General features: G+C 36.5%; 1 protein-coding gene and 1 pseudogene across 3 annotated transcripts; both read right to left on the reverse strand.

Annotated features, from left to right (window-relative positions):
* Positions 1-263: 263 nt before the first annotated feature.
* Positions 264-1945, reverse strand: LOC110811618 (pentatricopeptide repeat-containing protein At1g06143 pseudogene; annotated as a pseudogene). Its single transcript, XR_015821235.1, has 2 exons — positions 1812-1945; positions 264-1702 (listed from the first exon to the last, which is right to left on the reverse strand). The product of XR_015821235.1 is annotated as a pentatricopeptide repeat-containing protein At1g06143 pseudogene (transcript).
* Positions 1946-4114: 2169 nt separating this feature from the next.
* LOC110824531 (Protein kinase superfamily protein) lies at positions 4115-19378 on the reverse strand. Of its 2 annotated transcripts, XM_088221714.1 has the most exons (7): positions 18739-19378; positions 18182-18622; positions 17028-17160; positions 16620-16815; positions 15863-15987; positions 4758-4916; positions 4115-4666 (listed from the first exon to the last, which is right to left on the reverse strand). In XM_088221714.1, exons 2-7 carry the CDS (start codon positions 18406-18408, stop codon positions 4367-4369), a joined length of 1140 nt encoding a protein of 379 aa, XP_088077840.1. In that variant the 5' UTR covers positions 18409-18622; positions 18739-19378; the 3' UTR covers positions 4115-4366. The 2 variants fall into 2 exon arrangements, with proteins under 2 accessions (XP_088077840.1, XP_088077841.1); XM_088221715.1 differs by having other exon boundaries at positions 4115-4657; positions 18182-19374.
* Between the last annotated feature and the right edge of the window lie 351 nt (positions 19379-19729).

The following is a 19729-nucleotide window of genomic DNA, read 5'->3' on the forward strand; positions in this document are numbered from 1 at the left end:
CATGATAAAATCAGTGGAGGTAATTATTTGTCACATAACTTAATAACATAAATTAATTCCAGCCCGAGCATTAATTAAAAATATATTTAATTAATAGATCAAAATAAATTTAAGCTGGGTTTAATTATAGGGTATGATTTAGGATTTAATCTAAGAAATTATGTTTGGGTAAATTACAAAGCATGGCTAGCCACCATGCATAATGGATTAAAAACAAGAGAGAAAAAATGTCATATTTGTTTTACTGCAAAATGCTTGGTGTGTTGGAAGATTAATGAAACTAGTAAATTTAATTAAGATTAATTTTGTTCAAACTTAGACATTAACCCAGAGACTAGTCCTTATTTCAAAGTTTCTTACCATTTTAACCACACCAGGGAAAGCACTGAAGGAGGACTTGAACTTGTCTAATTTCCATATTCCTCATCTCTTAGGATAAATTTCCACTTAAATCTGGCTAAAGCCAGGTTTCTTTGGAACTTTCACATCTATCATCTCATTCCTGACTGCTTCCACACCATTCCATCTCTCTGCTTCTGCATAAACATTTGATAGCAGAATAAAATCCCCATCAGTAAGAGGTTCCAACTCAGTAAGCCGCTTGAAGCTTTCCTCTGCCAGCTCCATATTTCCATATATCTTACAAGCACCCAACAATGTTCTCCATAAAACGGAGTTTGCATCAAACGGCATAGTTTTGATGATCTGGTGCGCTTCATCCACGAATCCCCACCTGCTAAGCAGATCCACCATACACCCATAGTGTTTTATGTCAGGCACAATGTTGTACTCGTTGATCATCCGGTAAAAGTACTCCCTTCCCTTATCCACCAAACCCTGGTGGCTACAAGCAATTAACACACCTATGAATGTAATCCTATTAGGCCTAGCCTGATCAATCCTTTTTTCCATGGAAGCAAACAATTCTAAAGCTTCCTTGGAGTTACCATGAACAGCTAAACCTACAATCATTGCATTCCAACAACCAACAGGCTTCATCTTGAATTCATTAAACACCTCCCAAGCACAACTTAAGCTCCCACATTTTGCATACATGTCGATAAGTGCAATCCCCAAATAACCTTCGATATTAAACCCTCTCTGTTTCAAGAACTCATGAATTTCCCTACCAATCTGCAATGCTCCAGTTTCAGCACAAGCGCCTAAAATAGAAGTAAGCGTTACATCCGTTATATCCAATCCAGCAACCTGCATTTGACGATGTAACTCATGAGCTCGACTGTAGTCTCTGACATGAATGTATCCGGCAATCATAGAATTCCAAGAAACCGAATCTTTCACACCCATCTCTTGGAACACTGCTGTTGCAGCTTCCATATCACCTAGCCTAACATATCTACGTATCAACGTGTTCCATGAAACAACATTCTTCCTTGGCATCAGGTCGAGAAGATAATCAGCAGTTTCAAAATCATTGACCTGATCATAGGCCGATATCATGATGTTCCAAGAAGTCACATTTCGGTCAGGCATTTCATCAAATACTCGACGCGCAACATCCAACAGTCCACACTGGTTATACAAATGGAGAAAAGAATTCCCAATGTACTGATCAGAATCGAATCCCAACTTCAAAACCCTGCAGTGAATCTCCGCTATCTTGTAATGAACAGCAAGCCCGCCATACTTGACGTCTCTCCGCATGCACCATAGAACTCTAGCGCAAGCCCTGAGCACAAAGCTGTAAGTAAAATGATCAGATTCAATGTTCATGTATTGCATATGATTGTAAATATCAAAAGCTTTAATTGGGAAAACGCTTCTACTGTAGGCCCTAATCATAACGTTACACAAAAATGTATTATCCATTGTGGTGTCGTGGAAGATGGACTGAGCATGCGCGAGGCAGCCTGACGGTGATAGAGAAGCAAATGCGATGAGTTTGGAGATGATTGGGGAATGAGGATAGAGACCAGCTTTGATGATAGAAGCTTGGATCTGTTCCACCTCTTTCATGGAGGAAAATTGGAGTTTATGCATGCGAATGCCTCTTGCCCACATCTAACATTTCTGGAGTAAAGATTTCTACATGGATGATTGTAATAATCAGTAGGAAAATTCTGCAATGCCGCGGCGCTGCACGGTCTGGACACGTGGGACGATATTAGAGTGAAAGTAACCGAACTAGAATCATGAACTTAAAATTTATGAACTCTACGGTGTAGATATTATATTATTTAAGTTAAATACAGTAAAAATTTATGGATTTAATAATCTTTTTCAAAGTACTCAAAAGTTATTTTGAGAGTATTAATGGCATAATTGGTAGCTGTTATAGTTTCTACCGTGAGTTTTAAAATGTTTATTAAATTAAAATAATTTTTTTAAAATAAAAAATTTAGTAGTTAACTAAATTTTCAATTTTAGTAATACTTGAATTTTTAATAACGACAACTACTATTTGCATGATGAATGGTGGTCACAGGAAAAGACGGTTGGATGCAGATAGTAGCAATTTATGGGTGGTGGATAATAGCAGGTGGCAAATGACTAACAGCGAAAGGCAGGTAGTGGGATGCAGAGGGCAATTGAGGACGGGCATGGACAATACAGGAACGGGTAGTAGGCGAAGGAAGACGAGCAACTATAAGTGACTAGTAGGTAGGGAGAAAAGGTGGTGGAACCTGGAGTGACTACAAGTTGAGGAGGACGACAACGACAAGTGATTGGCAAGTGGGTGGGCCGCGAGGGGAAAAAGGTGGTGGAAGATAGGCAGGGACGATGGAGGATGGTTAATAGACGATGGAGTGTGGCTGATAAGCGGCAGGAGAAGGTGAAAAGTAGGCAGGGTGGCTGATAGATGGCAGAGGGCTGGTGATGTGTGGTGATAGCTAGATGGTGGCAGTAGGTTGGTTAAGTAGTGGATGGTGTAAGGTGTGCAAGGACAACGAAAGAAGACTAGTAGGCGGCAGAAGACACAAGGCGGAGTGTCACCAGTAGACAAAAAATGGTAGGCAACGTGCGATGGTTGTTAAAGGATAGGTGGTCATCCATAAACAGTATAATTGTAATTAAGGTGTTCCAACCATGGATTGAGGTTAGCTGGCTGGAATTACATACATTTTTAGCAAAGCAATCTGCGATGATAGAGGGAGAGGAGAAAAAAAAAAAAGACAAGGAGAGAGCCAAAGTTGAGATAAAAAATCAAACTTGACTTGGTTTTAAGTGTGCCTAAAGTACAGTACAAAAATTTATATAGAGGTGGCTGATAATGGGAAGAGTGAGGAGAGATGAAGGCAAATTAGCGGTTTTGCATAATGGAAGTTTGGTTAAGAAGATGAAAAAGAAAATATTGCAGAGTTTTTCATTGTCAACTAAACCAAACTCTATTGTTCATGATTTAGAAATTTTTCTTTATATTTCTTGATTGGTCTCGATGCTCAAGTAGGTGGGTACATGTTGCTTATTCTCAATTCGCGGAGTAGAGACAAAAAGAAATGAAAGAAAAATCTCACTAATCCTAAATTCTCATATTTATCTACTAATTTTTTAAAGTTTAAATATAATTTTTGATTTCTGTTAGTCGAAATTAGAATTTTTAATATTTTATATTTTTATTTGATTAAAAAAAAATTATTTTATTTTTGAAACAAGAAACGATAACAAACAATTCGAACTAAATGTTTCTTTATATTTACTTAAAACTAACAATATATATAGAATAATGTTAGATATAAATTATTTTGAATAAATATATTTTCTTATTCTGGTCGAGAGAATTATTATTATTATTTGTTTTGTACTTCTTTCCTAGTACCATATTTGTGAATCCGTAGATACTTCAAGTATTCTATGGGCATTTCAAGGAAGGAGCTGTTTTCTACGCCTCCAATGATTATCGAGGACGCAAATAAAAAAATGTTGTTCGTTCCAATAAAGACATAACAATACATATAACGCTTTACCCCCCACCAAACAACATGCATGTAGTTAACCTTCCAAATAATTATTAAGGATGAAGTACACATTCTGAAATTGGAGTGCTGATTGCTTTCTAACATCATTTCATAAGAGTACTATTAACTTTCGTTGAGAACAAACACTGAACTTTGGATTGCTAATTGCATCTTTCCCAAAATGAGCAACTTCCATGTGAACAGAAAAATTGTCTGAAAACCATGTATTTCCTGTACAACAGAGTCAACCTAGACAATGTGAGGAGCTGGCTATTTGTTCTTTTTTATTTTCAACGTGTTAGGCCAGCATCATTTCCTTTTCATCAGTTTTCATATGTTGCTAGTAATCATCAGTAAGGTAATTATACCCAGATACATTAAGAGAACATAGCTGCTATTAAATACCAACTTTCAGCTGGGACAAAAAGCTGCTACAAAATTTTACCCCCTCATTGCAAGTTCCTTGTCCTCTTAGCCATGAACAGTTGGCGGAGGAAGCCAAACTTCCCTTTTTGTCGACCAGAGAACTCCGTCATGGTACCATTACTTGTTGCTGCTGCCTCATTGGTGAGAGACTCTGACATGGATGGCAAGGGTGGTGAGAGAGTAAAGAGAAAAGCATTGAGCATGCGGATGATCTGGCTGAAGCTGGGCCTCATGTTGGGGTCCTCAACCCAGCATGACTGTACGATAAACGCAAGATCAGGAGATATATCCTCTGGAAGATTAGGCCTCTCTTGCTGCACATTCTTAATCAAGCAGAAATCAGTTAGAAACACAAACAGTTTGGATTCTACATGGTAATAAATGTGATAAAAAGATGGACGCAATCTCTTCGACCTTAAAAGCAGCAGCATAAGCAGCCTGCAAATTGGACATTCCTTCAAATGGCATGCGATTTGTTAACAATTCCCATAACACAATTCCAAAGCTATACACATCAACCTTGTTATTATAATGTTTCTTCTCTCCTTGACGTAATGTCACAGTGCTATATAACTGCACAGACACATTAACTTTAGTTTCTGAAGAATACCAAAATAATCCTATTTACATGCATTACCTTGTCAAAAGAAAGCATCTTCAATCATTCCATCAAATAAACATGCTGAATTCCAAATCAAAAGTAAAAAAAGGGTGGTTCCCTAAAGTAAATCAGAAATGAGTAACGATATTAAATACCACAATCTGTAAAATATTTTGTTCAAAAATGTTTACATATATTACTTTTCATAATAAGATAAATTAGATAAAACTATCATATATTTGTCTTTTTAATTAATTAATGTGTCAAGAAATTCAGATATCATCACCGTATGACATTACTCATCTACTGATGTTATGTATTTTGGGGGTGGGGAGTTGGGGAGAAAACTACTCAAATCCCACGAGATTCAAGATAACTTTTGGATTTTACCTTTCAATTGCCCTCCCCAGTAAAAAACTACTCACAGAGCACGCCTGCTTATTATTTTGAAATCTCTAAAATAATATTCTCTAATAATACCATTTTTTATTCATATTAAGAAACCAAAAATAATGTTAGTGAGCTGAAAAAGATCTAAAATCTTTTATAATTAACTAAAAATTTGGTTAACACGTATCATAATTTTATTATCTAATCAATCTAATATTAGTTTTACTGTTCATCTTTTGTGCTAGGATAACAAATCATAATCCTTTCTCACTTTGAATCTGTAAGGAGATAATCTGTACGGAAGTGCCTATTAGCCCTTGTATTAGATGACCACTTTTTCGTCCTCTCTGCTTGTGGCATCAGTGAGCCGTGGGGAGGAATGGTGCTTCCAGCAACCAAGAAGTTCCTGGTCATCTAAGCAAGACATTTGACATTGGAATTGCGAGGAAGTGAGGAGAAGGTATAACGGTGGTGAGTGAGAATGGTAAAGGGTTCAAATCGACTCTCTTTTAGGGAGGAGAAACTCGAGTGGCTCCTAGGTGCATTGCAGGAATTTTACTGGACAAAAGGGGGAAAACTTTGGAAGTGTAATTTTTCCAGCAAAGACCACAAGCTCCGTTGGCTTTGGGAGGGAGCAGTAGAGGGAAGTTTTTGGTTACCGCAGAGCAGACAGCAAATGTAAACAGATGCATTTTCAGCAGGCGAGAGGGTGGTGAAGGATGATGATGGCCATGCACGAGATAGTGAAGAGGAAGTTTAGAGCACCTGAACATAGAGAAACAAGCAATTTGTGCTTGGAAAAGGCAAGGCTGGGCACGGCTAGTGAGGGGAAGAAAAGTCAGGCCATGATACAAACTAAACCCCGTGCGCAGTGAAGTGCCCAAGTTGTCAGGTGGAGCTGAAGGTGACATCGGAAGTTCGGGAGGTGAGGAGGTATTATGAAGTGGTGAAGGAGAGCAGGAGAGAGGAGAGTTGGGTGGGGAAGAGAAGGTCCGAGTTCAAACTGGGTCAGTAAAACTCAAATTTCACCAATATGCAGGAAGTAGGTGTTGTTTCATCAATCAAAAGACCCTGAATGGGAGCAAGCTCAGTAAATTGATTTGGCCCAAAAAGAAGAAGAAAGTGAGTCAGGTTGAGAAAGGAAAATGGATTGAACCAAGTGAAAATGGCCAGCAAAGAGAATGGAAGCCAGTGGCTTGTAGTGAGCAAAAAGGGCTTGAGTTGAGAATTGAGGAGAGTGGCAAGTGGGAGGCGGTGATGGATCGTGCAACATCTTCCAACAAGGATGTAGATTCAAAAGGATGGGAGAGAGTAGCAGGAAGGGGGACAAGGAGAGGGAATTGGTTATGCAATCAGAGGAGAAGCGTGGGATGGAAGTGTACGGGTAGGATAGATGATAGGGAGCTGGAGTTCAAGCAATTGGCGGTGATTCCACTTGATGCTGGTGCGAAAGAGGGAGTTACCAATGGAGAAAGAGGGTTAGAGCTACAAGAAACTGTGTTGGCTGTTGAAGGGGCAAATACCAAAAATGGACTGGTGGATAGGAAAGCTGCTGCATGTCATTCAAAATATTCAAAGAATTAGCAAGTTGCTAGGGGTAAATTTTGAAGGTCTTAAGGATCAGACCATGAATTTGTTTAAAGAGATTGAAAGGAGAAGGAAGGAAAAAAGAGATGGAAACCAAGCATTATCCACAAAAAGAAAAACAAGGGTGGACAAATCCAGAGAATTAAATAGGCTGCAATCCACAATTAATTGTGATAAAGGGGAGAAGAAGGGAGAGGGAGAGGGGGGAAAAGAGAAACTTGTCATATGAAGGGCACATTATCTCTTGGAATATAAAGGGGAATGAATGATTATAAGAAAAGGTTAATGATAATGGGTGCATGACGAGGTGGAATCTGAGGTTATTTGTCTCCAAAAAACTAAAGTAAGCTCCTTCTTGGACAGAATGGCTCACAGTATATGGAAGATTAGGGAGATTGTTTGGAGGGAGCTACCTGTTGATGAGACTACTGATCTGGTTGTAATCTTGTGGAATGAGAATTCTCTTCAAGGTGCCAAGATCCTGATTGGGGACTGTGCCATTTTGTACTTACTTGAGAATAGAGGAAATGAAGGCGGTAGGTAATTCGTTGGAGTATATGGCAGGGATGAGGGTAGGGAGAGAGGTAACTTCCAGGAGGATTTAGAGGAATGTAAAAGAAAATAGGAGGTCCCATGGGTGGTGTAGATTGCAATGTGATTTTGCATACACAGAAAGGGATAAGTTTTACAGGATTTATGCTGAGGAGTTTTAGTGACATTTAATAGCCTAAATATTGATGGATTTGCCTCTTGTTGAAGGCAAATAGACTTCATTTAATCATATATTAGAACCTGTCTGCTCTAGGATTGATGGATTCCTTGTATCGGTGAATTGCCAACTTGAGTGCTCCACACTGTGTTAGAGACTGTTACAAGAAACCATCTCTGATCACTTCCCAATCTGCCTGGATTCTGATAGGATAAAATGAGGCCTTCTCCTTTCAGAATTGAGGATAAGTAGCTTAAAGTTACAAGGTTTCAGGAGAGGATCGGGGATTGGTGAAATGACATGATGATGGAGGGCAAGATAAGTAATCGGGTGGCTAAGAAGTTTTGGGCAGTCAAGGAAAAAATTAAGAAATGGTATAAAGAAAAGTGGGGGTGAGAATCTACTATTACTCAATTCTTACTTCAGAAATTAGAGAGCCTTGATAGAATGACAGGGAAGGTGTTTTGTCTACCACTAATCAAGCCCGTAGAGAATCTAACCGCGTTTAATTGGAAAACAAAATCCAAATGGAAGAAATATCATGGACAAAAGTCGCGAGAAAAGAGGGAGATAGAAATACAAAATTCTTTCATGGTATGACTAATCATTATAGAAAGATTAGCAATGTGGAAGAGTTGGAGATTGATGGAGGTGTGGCGAAGGGGAATGAAGATTTGAGGGAGGGGGTCAATGCTTTTTTAAAAATAAAAATAAAAAGTACAGTATATATTAACAAGGCACCAAAAACAGGGAGTACCAACCATGTAGAAAAGCTTTACATCATATTGGCATATCAATGACATTTCCAAAATTTACATCACTAATAATGTCATGTTCTGACAAAATAAAACCAAAATAATGAATTTATTTATCTTTTAATCTATTAGAACTATTCCCAATACTATCAAAAACCCTAACATTTCTTTCCTTCCAAATGACTCAAAAAATAGTCAAAAGAATCAAGTTAACAATCTTTTTTTAAACATAAAGCCCGTCCCACGCTGATAATTCTCCTTTAACAGACCCCGCAACAACCCAATCAATCCCCACGAGGCAGTAGATCAAACATCATAAGCTGTACACTAACGGACACCATAATAAGAGATGGTTACACGATTCCTCCCCTTGCAAACAGCAATAACAGCCATTAACCATCACTCTACCTCCAATTCTCAATTTTTCAAATGTCAAAATCCTCTCCCACATGCCTCCCAAGCAAAAAAAAAAGCAATATGGGTGGAGCCTTCGCTTTCCAAATTTTTTTGGCTAGAAACTTATATGTCGTTACATTCACTTTACTGCTAAGATGATTGTCGTAAGACTTGAATGAGAAATTACCACTTTTTTCAAATTTCCATACAATCCGGTCTACTTTGTTGTCAACCACCTGCCCGACCAGCATCTTCATCAAACCCTCATATTCAGCAACCTCCCAATCATTCAAATTCCGAATGACATTGATAGACCATACAATTTTGTCATTAACAGTCCAATAAGCTAGAGACTAAAGTTGGATGACTTGAATTTTTTGTTACTAGATGATCACACCCGTGCAGCTCTTGTGCAAAAGTTTTTTTACGAAGAAATTCATGAAAGCGTGATGAACAGTAAGGATAAAGCTTCTGGGTCTGATGGATTCAATATGGGTTCTTTCAGAGATTTTGACATGTGATAAAGGAGGACATTGTTGAACTCTTTAATAATTTCCATGAAACAGGACAATTCGTCAGATGTTTAAATTCTACTTCTCTAATTCTTATTCCTAAGAATACAGAGGCAACGAGCATTAAGGATTTCAGACTCATCAGTCTTATGGGTATCATGTATAAACTTCTTGCTAAACTTTTGGCAAGAAAAATAGCTAAAGTGATGGAAAAAGTTGTAGGAGAGTGTTAACATGCTTTTGTGGGAGGTAGGCAAATTTTAGTTGTGATCTTAATTGCAAATAAGATTGTGGATGAGCTAAAACATACGAATTTTGAGGGGGTCCTTTGCAAACTTGACATTGAAAAAGCCTATGACCATGTAAATTCAGAATTTCTGGTTTTCATGTGGCGAAAGTGGATTAGATGTTGTATCTCTATGACCTCCTTTTATGTTATGGTAACTAAGGGGCCATCATATTTTTTCAGGGCCACCACAGGTCTCAAACAAGGTGACCCCTGTCCCGATTTTTGTTCATCATTGTTATGCCAGGTCTGAGTTCATAAGAATTGGAGATGGATGGGATACTGCTAACAGATTATCTAGTATCCTTAGATGTAAAAGAGTTAATTTGTCAATCAAGTTGGGACTACCGTTGGGGGGCTAAATACAAGGAAGCTTTAACTTGGGATCTAGTGGTGCCTCGGTTTGAACAATGTTTGGCTAGTTGGTGAAAAAACATTTTATCTTTTGGGGAGGGATGGAGGGAGGGAGGGGAGATGAAGGAGTCACCCTCACTAAAAGCAATTACTACATGTCTCTCATGACAATCCACGTGAACGTTGCTAAGACACTAAAGTCCATACAATATAGATTTTTATGGGGTGATTCTAACGAAAAGAGGAAATTTTACCTTGTGGCTTAGTACGAGGTTAAAAAGTCTTTTCATCTTGGTGGGCAGGGATTGAGATCTATGATGGAGGTCAACCGGCTTTTCAGGAGAAATGGCTACAAAAATTCATAAAGGAAGATGGCAGTCTTTAGTAGAGGGGAATTGAGGCAAAATATGGTGCTGAGGAAAGATGTTGGTTCACTAGGTTGACGTCTAAACCTCACAACAATGGGTTATGGGAAAAAATATGCACGGGAAGAAGACAGTTCAACAATTGCATTAGATGGAGGACTAATATGGGGATAGGATTAGGCTATGGCATGATAATTTGATGGAAGGGGGTCCTCTCAAAGATGCTCGTAATTAAAATGCCTTGATACAAGATGCCTACACCAACACTATGGGATTCGATGAGTGGTTTGTGGAGCTTATGAAAAACTTCAATGATTAGAAAACTACAGAGTTAGGATTGATGGGAGTAGAGACAATCCACTAAGGAGCCTTAATATTAAGGATCTTTCTTTGTAAGGTTTTTCTATAACTATTTGACTAAGAGAGAGACTACTGCAAGAGGCTTCCTTATAGACAAACTTGGAAGGTCGATGCATTGCCAAGAGTTGCTTTTTTCTTTCGCTTTAAAGGCTACCAGGGATTGCATCTTAACCTTGGACAAGCTGAACAGATAGGGCACGGTTTTGGTGAATGGTTGTTATATGTGCAAAAAGGATGCAGAGACATGTAATCATCTATTCTATAGTGTCTTTTTGCATTTAAATTATGGACTCTTGCTTACAGACTCTTGGGTATTAATTGGATAATGACTGGTTCAAAGAGAGAGGAAACTTGGGATGTAGAAAGGGATCAAAGGTGAGAAGAGACATGTGAGCCTTATCCCTCTTACTATTTTTTTTATGGTGTAGAAAGAAAGGAACATGAGAGTTTTTGATGACACAGATGTCAAATTTAATAAGGTTAAGGATAGCTAGTTCTAGACCCTAGATTTTTTTATTAGGAATCATAATTTTTATTCTTTTGAGGATTTGGAGACCTTATTGATATTCTGATTAATATGTAGATAGCTTTTTGTATATGGTTTTGCACCTATTTAGTACGTGTGAATGGATAGCTACATACTTTTCAATAAAAAAATCTACTTTTTAATCGATATTTACAAAATTAAACAGAAACTTAATATCAGAGAAATATATCATAACAAATTGTTGTTTCTCTCTGTCTTTGGCATAGCGTTAACCACATCCTTTCGCTTTTTGCTTTACAACTAACCTAAGCACCACATTCACATGTTAGCCAACCCACCAAAAAATTAACTGTGTCGTGGTCAATCACTCTCCAGTTGCTTCATTCATTTTAAACTTGTTCATCTGGACTTTAGTTGCTTAAAAAAAAATCAATTCTTAGAGTTCCTAGCCACCACTATATGCCTTAAAATCTCAAACCTATTAGCAATTGTAGGGTCCTAGCCACAAAATCAAGCCTCTCCCCTCTCTTCCTAGTCATCTGACCCTTACCCTAGTTCAACTAATTCATCTACAACCACCATAACCCCTTCTCTCACAATAATTACCGCTTTTTCCATAGCTCGATGATTATCAACTCTAAGAGAACCCTTGCCAAGAAGCCTTCTTGCAGTTCCTTCATTCTCCATGGTTCCTCTGTTGAGATTACCCACTTACCTGACAGGGTTACCTTAGACAAGATTGTCTCATCCCATTACCCTTAGCTTTAACTTTTGGTTGTTCTTCATTATCCTCATTAAATGAGCACTTGACATCCTTTATAGTCTTATAACTATGAGAAGTTGGTGCATATTGATGTCACGTGCATTCCATGAAACAGCCTAACAAGTAGCCAAGTAAAAGAACGTGAAAATGGCCTTATTGCTGCCAGTGTACGAGAACAAGCTCAAATTTTTCCAACATGTTTTGGCTTTCACTTTAAGCCCAAATCAGATTAATCAATTGTCCATGGAAACACATGTAAGTCTTGCATGCATTTCTTCATGTGTCATTTAATTTGGGTACTTCGACAATAACATATGATCAACTGAAGCCAAATAGCTTAGAGTTGTTGGAATTCCAAGAATACACTTAATTCCCAGCCAAGTCTTTTAGACTTTTATAAAGCAATTGAAATTGAATAACCCTTCTACTTTCTTATTTTGTTGTTTATTTCTTTAGTTGATTTCACTTTGGTAGACTCCAGAGAGTGGTGAGTTCATTTGTGCCATATCCAAAGAGTGGTGGCTTATATCCCAATGATTCATTAATTTCGGAAAATGATCAGGTCATGATTTCTATAGGCTTTCAAAGCAATTGCTTCGTTCTCCATTTTGATTGATTCTACCCAAAATAGAAGTTCAGAAGTTTTAATTTTTACACTTCATTTTGTTCCACGTCTTTCTGAGTTGTATACTTAAGGATATGAACTAACTATCGATGGTGACCATTCTGCCTACAACTCAGTTACATAAATTACTCCTACTTTCATGTGCTTCATATCAGATGCAAAGTAATGCCTTTTTGTGGTCATTGAATCTACGCTCATGAGAGTCAAGTCCATGATTTGGAGGTGGATGAACTAAAGAGACAACTTAAAGAACGTTGCAGATTCGGATTGTTAGGAAGATCAAGAAGAAAATGATCTCTGCCATTGGTAATACTGTCACAGATTCGAATTCTCCAATTTATGATGTTTGCACAAATGAAAACAAGACTCTAAAGTTTCTAATTTGATTATGTAACCAATTAATGATGCTAATGCAATGTATGTGGATGAGAGTGATATGTTAACTATTCAACACTACATGAACACGAATCACACAGAAGATATTGATTGGGAACATAAGGTCATTTCCTATGAAATATGCACTTCCTATGAAAGAGTTAAGCAATTAGTAGAGAAACTTCAATCAAGGACTGAAAAACATCATAAAACATATTGGACTCAATGAATCCGAAAAGAAAATGAATGAGTTGAGATGGGCGAGGGGGCAGGGTTTGTGAATATGGCTTATTACAACCACTAGACTATAACCAAATTTCCAGCAAGTATTATAAACTTAGTTTTTCATCAAAAGTCTTCTAAAACTTCCATAAAGCATATATACATGAATTGAATCCTTCTTTTACACTTTCTTATACTTGGAGGGTTGTTCCAAGACTAGAGTAAGTACTTAAGTTCATTTATGTGATGAGCACGAGTGTTTTGAACATATTATTAATTTTGGATTAATAATCTTTGTGCTTTCTCTTTTTGTAGTGCATCTCTCTGATGGATATTACTAAGCGATGGACTATCCTAATTTTTTGATGTCTGTCTTAGATTCCAAAAAGTGGCAAGTGCATTTATTTTGCATCTCTAAAGTTTTGGGATCTTTTATATTGGTAGCATATCAACCATCCAAAAATTCTTGTCTCAAAATTTAAATTGTGATCTTGTAGGTTTCTTCTCCATTTTGAGTGATAACTTATGTAAAACTGTACTTCAAAAATTTAACTTTTTAGTCAATTCTGTTTCACATCATTCCGAGTTGTATACTTAGAGATGCGACGTAATTATCAACAGTAGCTATTCTATCTGTGACTGAGAAACTCTAACATTCGTTCAGTCTGTGAAATAATTTTCATGTTTCTGCTTAGGATTTTATCTGCCTCTCTTTGTACCTACGCCTGTCTAATATTTCTTGTTCTCCTTACCAAGTCCACTTTTATTCCCTTTCTTCCTCTATTCTCTTCCCCATATTTCTTCTATTCCTCTATTGTAGGATGACTTTGGTTCGACCATTCCTTAAAAAGGCAAAAAGGGTGGATAGGAGTAGGGAGAAGGTGTCCATGTCTAACTTTTAAGAGAGCGTTCCTCTCCAAAATTTCAAACTGAAAACCAAATTGAAGAAAAAGAAGACTTGACTAGACTGGCTCATCCCGATCCTTGTACTTTTTTTTTTCTTTTTCTCATATATTAGTTCAAAATTAACATTATAAATATTTTAAATAAAACAAAAAAATTAGAAATCTCTATATAACTTTTTTTTGAAGTACAAAGAAATCTCTATATAACTATTGTAATTATAAAACTAAAAAACAAAACCATCAAAACAAATACAACATTAACATTTAAACACACATTAAAAATAAAAATAACAAAATGTGCATATACGATCTTGACAAGGAACTGAGTTTTTAAATATTTGGACCAAAAACGAGTAGACCAAAACTACCTCAGTTAGGTTTGAACCGGTTTTTAGGTCCAGATTAGTCTTATTAATTGGTCCAGACAGATTAATTAACAACCCTAAAGGAAAATGAGGGTAGTATACACCCCCAATTCCCCTTACTGAACTCCCCGACTTTCCATTCTTTCCATCAGCTATCCTGTACAATTTAGGCCAAAAAAGCCAAACCTAGTTCCTGCAAGTTTTTTTAAGTATGCTGCTAGTTCAAAAAGGTTGAGTGATTGGATTTCCACAGCTATTTTTTGTATGGTACATATTTTTCAAAAAATTATTATATTTAGAATTTTAATTGATTGTACCCATCATATTAATAATATATTTTTTTTGTTTACTTTATTATTATAAGAAAATAAGAAAATATTGTTTAAAGTCCCACATTAATACATATTATAAATATACTATTACTTTGTATTAGTACTTCAAATATATTAATTCAACAGAATTATAGTCATTTCTCCACTTATAACCGATATGTATAGTCCCAAAAATACTACAGCCACTCATCTCTCCTTTGTATTATCAAATTGAAGGAGTGCGAATAACACTACTCGTCCTTTTTAGTGTAGTATCAAATGGAAGTACAAAAGTCTATTATCTTCTTACTCAGGGAATGTAAAACATATGGTAAAGTAACAATTTTACCAACATACCATACTTTATTCGATTGTCCCAACTAGTTTATCAAAAATACCAGATATTGTATGTGTTCTTAGGAGTCGTATGTGGGTGTGCAGTTGTGTTCGGGAAAGAAGACTGTTTCAATCTGGTGAAGAAACCAGTCGATGAGTGGGTGATCAGGAGAGAAGAAAAGAAGGGAGAGAACACATGTGATTTGATCTGATAGGTCACACCTAATACCCAACTCAGGGCAATGTCCTTTTTGAAAATGATAAGGCATCTCCTTTAAGTTTTAACAAATTCCATTAGGGGGACAAGTTTATAATTCAAAAACACATTAATAAGGTTAGGCTAAAGGCTGTCACACTTTCTGGGTGATTTTTCCCTTTTTTATGAACCCTATTAAAAAACAACACTATTGGTGCAAAAGTTTAAGGATTCACTAATTGGTACACGATTTCTTTGTGAATAAATTTAAGATGTTTAAGTTGTAACCTGCAACAAGAATTTCAGCATCCTGAAATCCATGATTTTGTATAATCCTCTCATAAAATCCTTAAAAAAGAACAGGCTGCATAACGAATCAAATGTGCACTTATAAAAAAATAAAAATGCTGCCTAGAAATAATTATTAAAAAAGAAAAGCATATTTAAATATTTTCCTCTTATTCTTTTCTGGTTTAAAAAATAATTACAACACATCAAACAAGCAAGAAAAATTAAAAGGAGCCATGAAAATCTTCCTTATTGAGAAAAAATATCATGTTATTTCACAAAAGAAAAAAGAAAATAGAAGATTTTCCGTTAAGCTCAAGCAAGTACATACCTCAGGGGCCATCCAACGATAAGTCCCAGTTTCTGCAGTCATCATCTCAGTCACAGTTTCTTCTCTAGCAAGACCAAAATCCGCGAGCTTCACAGACTTCTGATTTGCTGTAAGCAACAAGTTGTCTGCATTGATAAATTTGCATCATATTTTTAATTAGTCCAAGGAGTAAAGGCATATAAATTGAACCATATAGAATACCCTCAAGTAACATATGAAATTGCAATCCATCCTCCGGTTTCGGTAAACAGATTTTCATCAAGAATGACATAAATCAAAAGTGGAAACTGATAAAAGAGCAGAATCCATTACATTTACACACATATAACAGTCATATTTAGCATGAGAATAGTTACCTCCAGGCGCCGGTTACTTTTATCTCCGGTTCAAATTAGGATAACTTTTCTTTTAAACTGCCCGTGGAAGAATATATAAGAAAGGAAAAACCTAAGGAAGCCAAGAGTCCAGCTCAAACTTAACAATAAAACATGCTTATTATTAAGTTACTTTTGACAATTGACACATACACTCTCTCTCTAGCACAGAGATCAAACAACTGGAGAGACAAGGAATCGGATGGGAGAAATAAAATTCAAAATACAATGCCTCTATAATGTAGTTGGAACTTTCACGAGGTCCTCTCTATAGTGTAAATGAAACTTTCAAGGGGCCCTTTCTATTAAGTATAACAGAAAACAATGTATTGAATCTCTTTTTAAGCGTAAAAACACTTGATGAACCATGTTCATTTAAGTACCAGGTTTTAGATCTCTATGTATAATCCCATTGGCATGCAGACAATCCATTGCCCGTGCGACATCAAGTGCAAACTTTAAAGCCAGACGAAGATCTAATTGCTTTGGACGGATGCCTAGCAAATACTTCCGCAATGACATCCCAGGTAATAGTTCAGTGACTATCACCATCAACGGATCCTTGCAAGCTCCGATGAACTGCAGAGAGTAAAATGATAACATATTAGCCAATTTCTTTCTTTTTAAGTAATCGAAAGCCTGTTGGGCATAAAGAATCAACTCTCGTCCTTTACTGTCCAGAACCAGTATGAGCAGAATGTTGATACCATGTTTATGCACCTACTTGCAAAATAAGTTGGCCAATATCCTAGAAACTCAGGACAACTAAAACCATCATCTCAATTCCTCACCTTAACTAGATTTTCATGTTTTACTCGGGACATCATATTAACTTCACGAGCGAAACGATTCTCAAGTGCAGCTCGCTCTTCTTCAGTACTCCCACGATTAAGCACTTTGATTGCAACAATTCTATCTCCATACCTGAAAAGACATTAGACTAAATGTAGGTACGATGTCATTAACCAGCGAAACTAGCTTTAGAAATTTAGTGCTCATTGATACAAGTTGACTATAACATTTTAGCACTGAACAACAATTTAGAGCAAGAACATCAGAAGCTGTCTCAAAAGCAATAGGAAAGAACACAAACATAAAACCCAACTTTGCATTCCTTTTGTGGGCTCTAAGAAAAAGGTAACTTTAATAGAAATTAAAATGAATAAAAAATAATAATAATCAACTCTAGCTATTTGAAAATAACTACTCCGATCATAATTCCAATTCTTCATTAATTGTACTCTATCCTTGCATAAAGTTACCAAAAACTGCAAACAAGTGACTCTAAGATTGGATTCCATTCAATTTTCATCCCATTCCCTGTTAATTGCATCTATAGTTGTCATATTAGAGTTCACATGAAAAATTAGAACATGACTTATATACTTAATCTAATTCTTGGCCTCCTCTCAAATTCTTTGAAGATGGGAATTTAATTTGTGGAAATTAGATTATCAACTTAGGAATTCAAGGTGGGAGTAAAGGGTAAAACCAAAACAACACATATTCCAATTTTATATGCAACAGTAATATGAAAATTAGTTGGGGGGTGGGGGGGAAGAATAGAATGAGAATTGAAACATTTGCAATTAATAGTACAAGCTCTTGCATCAGATCCCAAAATCCATTACAACGTATTACCTTGCAAAGAATGATATGCACCCTAGGATTTCAGCTTGTTATATCAACACAATCCTTATAGCATGCAACATAAGCACCCCCTGATTACAGATTGCATAACACAATCTCGACAGAGAGTATCATTATAGAATCAAAGAAAGGTATATGTCATCATAAAAGCAATCTATATCTTATGCAGTATTTCACTTGGCTCTCAGACCTTGCATATGCTGCTGCAAATATTTAGTGGTTACATAGGTCATCAATCTAAAAAAATTTAACCTTTTTGTCATAGAACACTGATGCTTGAAAAGTTGAAACTGACCTTCCTTCATAAACTTTACCATGAGCACCCTCCCCGATTTTTGATCCTATAAACAAGAATTTCGGGTCAACCAGCAGGTTCTCATCGATTGTTAACTGTGAGGCGGTTATTGATCCATTCTGCGTAACCGTTGAGGTCTCTTGCTCCACAGAGCGCCGCAAAGTTGGCGGCTCATATTCTCGTTCTTCTCCTACACTGCATCCTCTGTTACTGTCGCTGCAACTCATGTCGAACCTCAAATGATACCCCAATTCCTCATTTTCAATTCAAAAAATTTTCACACGCTCTCTCTCTAACATTTACAAAACTAGCCCTGTCTTTGACCCACAAAATCAGCTAAAAACTACAAGTACTTACCACTTCAAGCAATGATAATAACATCGTCAAACCAGCAAACCAAGACCCGATTCCTCCCAATAAAGCATTCAGGTAAATGACCACCTAAAAAGAGAAAAATCACTTCAAATTTCTAACCGATCAATCCATGCTTGCTCTAACTTTCTGCTTATTTTCTCACTACTCTACAAAAACAAAAGAAGAAAGTGAGGGAGACTAACTACTCTTTCAAACTCTCTCTGTCTCTCTCCTCAGAACCTCGATTGAACTCGAAGCATGGTCTCCGCCCTCCGGTGAATTATATATACACACACACAAGAAGAGAGAAAAGAAACAATAAGCTAAGAAACAGAAAAAAGACAAAAGCAACTTATGGTCCACGCCAAAAAATTTCCCAAAGAAAAATTAAAAAAAAAAGCTAATAATCTAGCATCTAATCATGAAGAAAATGTCGCGGTGTTGTAGACGTCGACTGAAACTTGAGGTCGAATATAGAAATGGAAAACCTCGAGTAGAAAGGAAGTGATAAACGTGGTAAGGCACTTTCCCTCTCGTATAAAATACAGAGTTCCGACCAAGAAAAGGAGATATTCCGAGTATCTGCTCCGGCGCAGGCCTTAAATTAAAAAGGTAATAAGAAAAAGAAAACAGTGATGTTCTGAAAAGAGTGATTCGCCAATCGGAGAAGGACACGTGGAGAGCACCGGAATAGGCCCTTTGCGATTCTCGTAGCATCGGCGATTTGGACGTTCTTGATCGACGAGAGCACTTGTGCAGAGACAGACCTACTCCACTTTTTCTCTCGGCTCGGCTCGGCTCCTTCACCTAGTTGTTCCCTCTTTAGTTTTCTTTCTCTAATTAGTCCATAAATTCAACTCCAAAAAAATGCAAAGTATGTTCATTTTTATTTTGATTTATAAGTTGATAATTTATAAGGAAAAAAGTATTTAAGATATTTATTTTGATTATTATAAGTCATGCAATAAAGTGTATTTTGATTATTATACTTTTTACTAAAATGTCCTTGTTAAAAATTATTAAATTTTGTTCATGCATATATATATAGATTGTAATATTTTTTTTATGAATATTTTGACTTATATTTATTATTTACGAAAAATCTATTAATCAAACAAAAATCTACTAACTAAATACATTTTTCGCTTATTTTTACAAACTTTATAAGTTTCACAAGCTTATATAACTCACTAA

Source organism: Carica papaya, chromosome 6 (genome assembly GCF_054855325.1).
Source record: "Carica papaya isolate Zhongbai chromosome 6, ASM5485532v1, whole genome shotgun sequence".
Classification (NCBI taxonomy): domain Eukaryota; kingdom Viridiplantae; phylum Streptophyta; class Magnoliopsida; order Brassicales; family Caricaceae; genus Carica; species Carica papaya.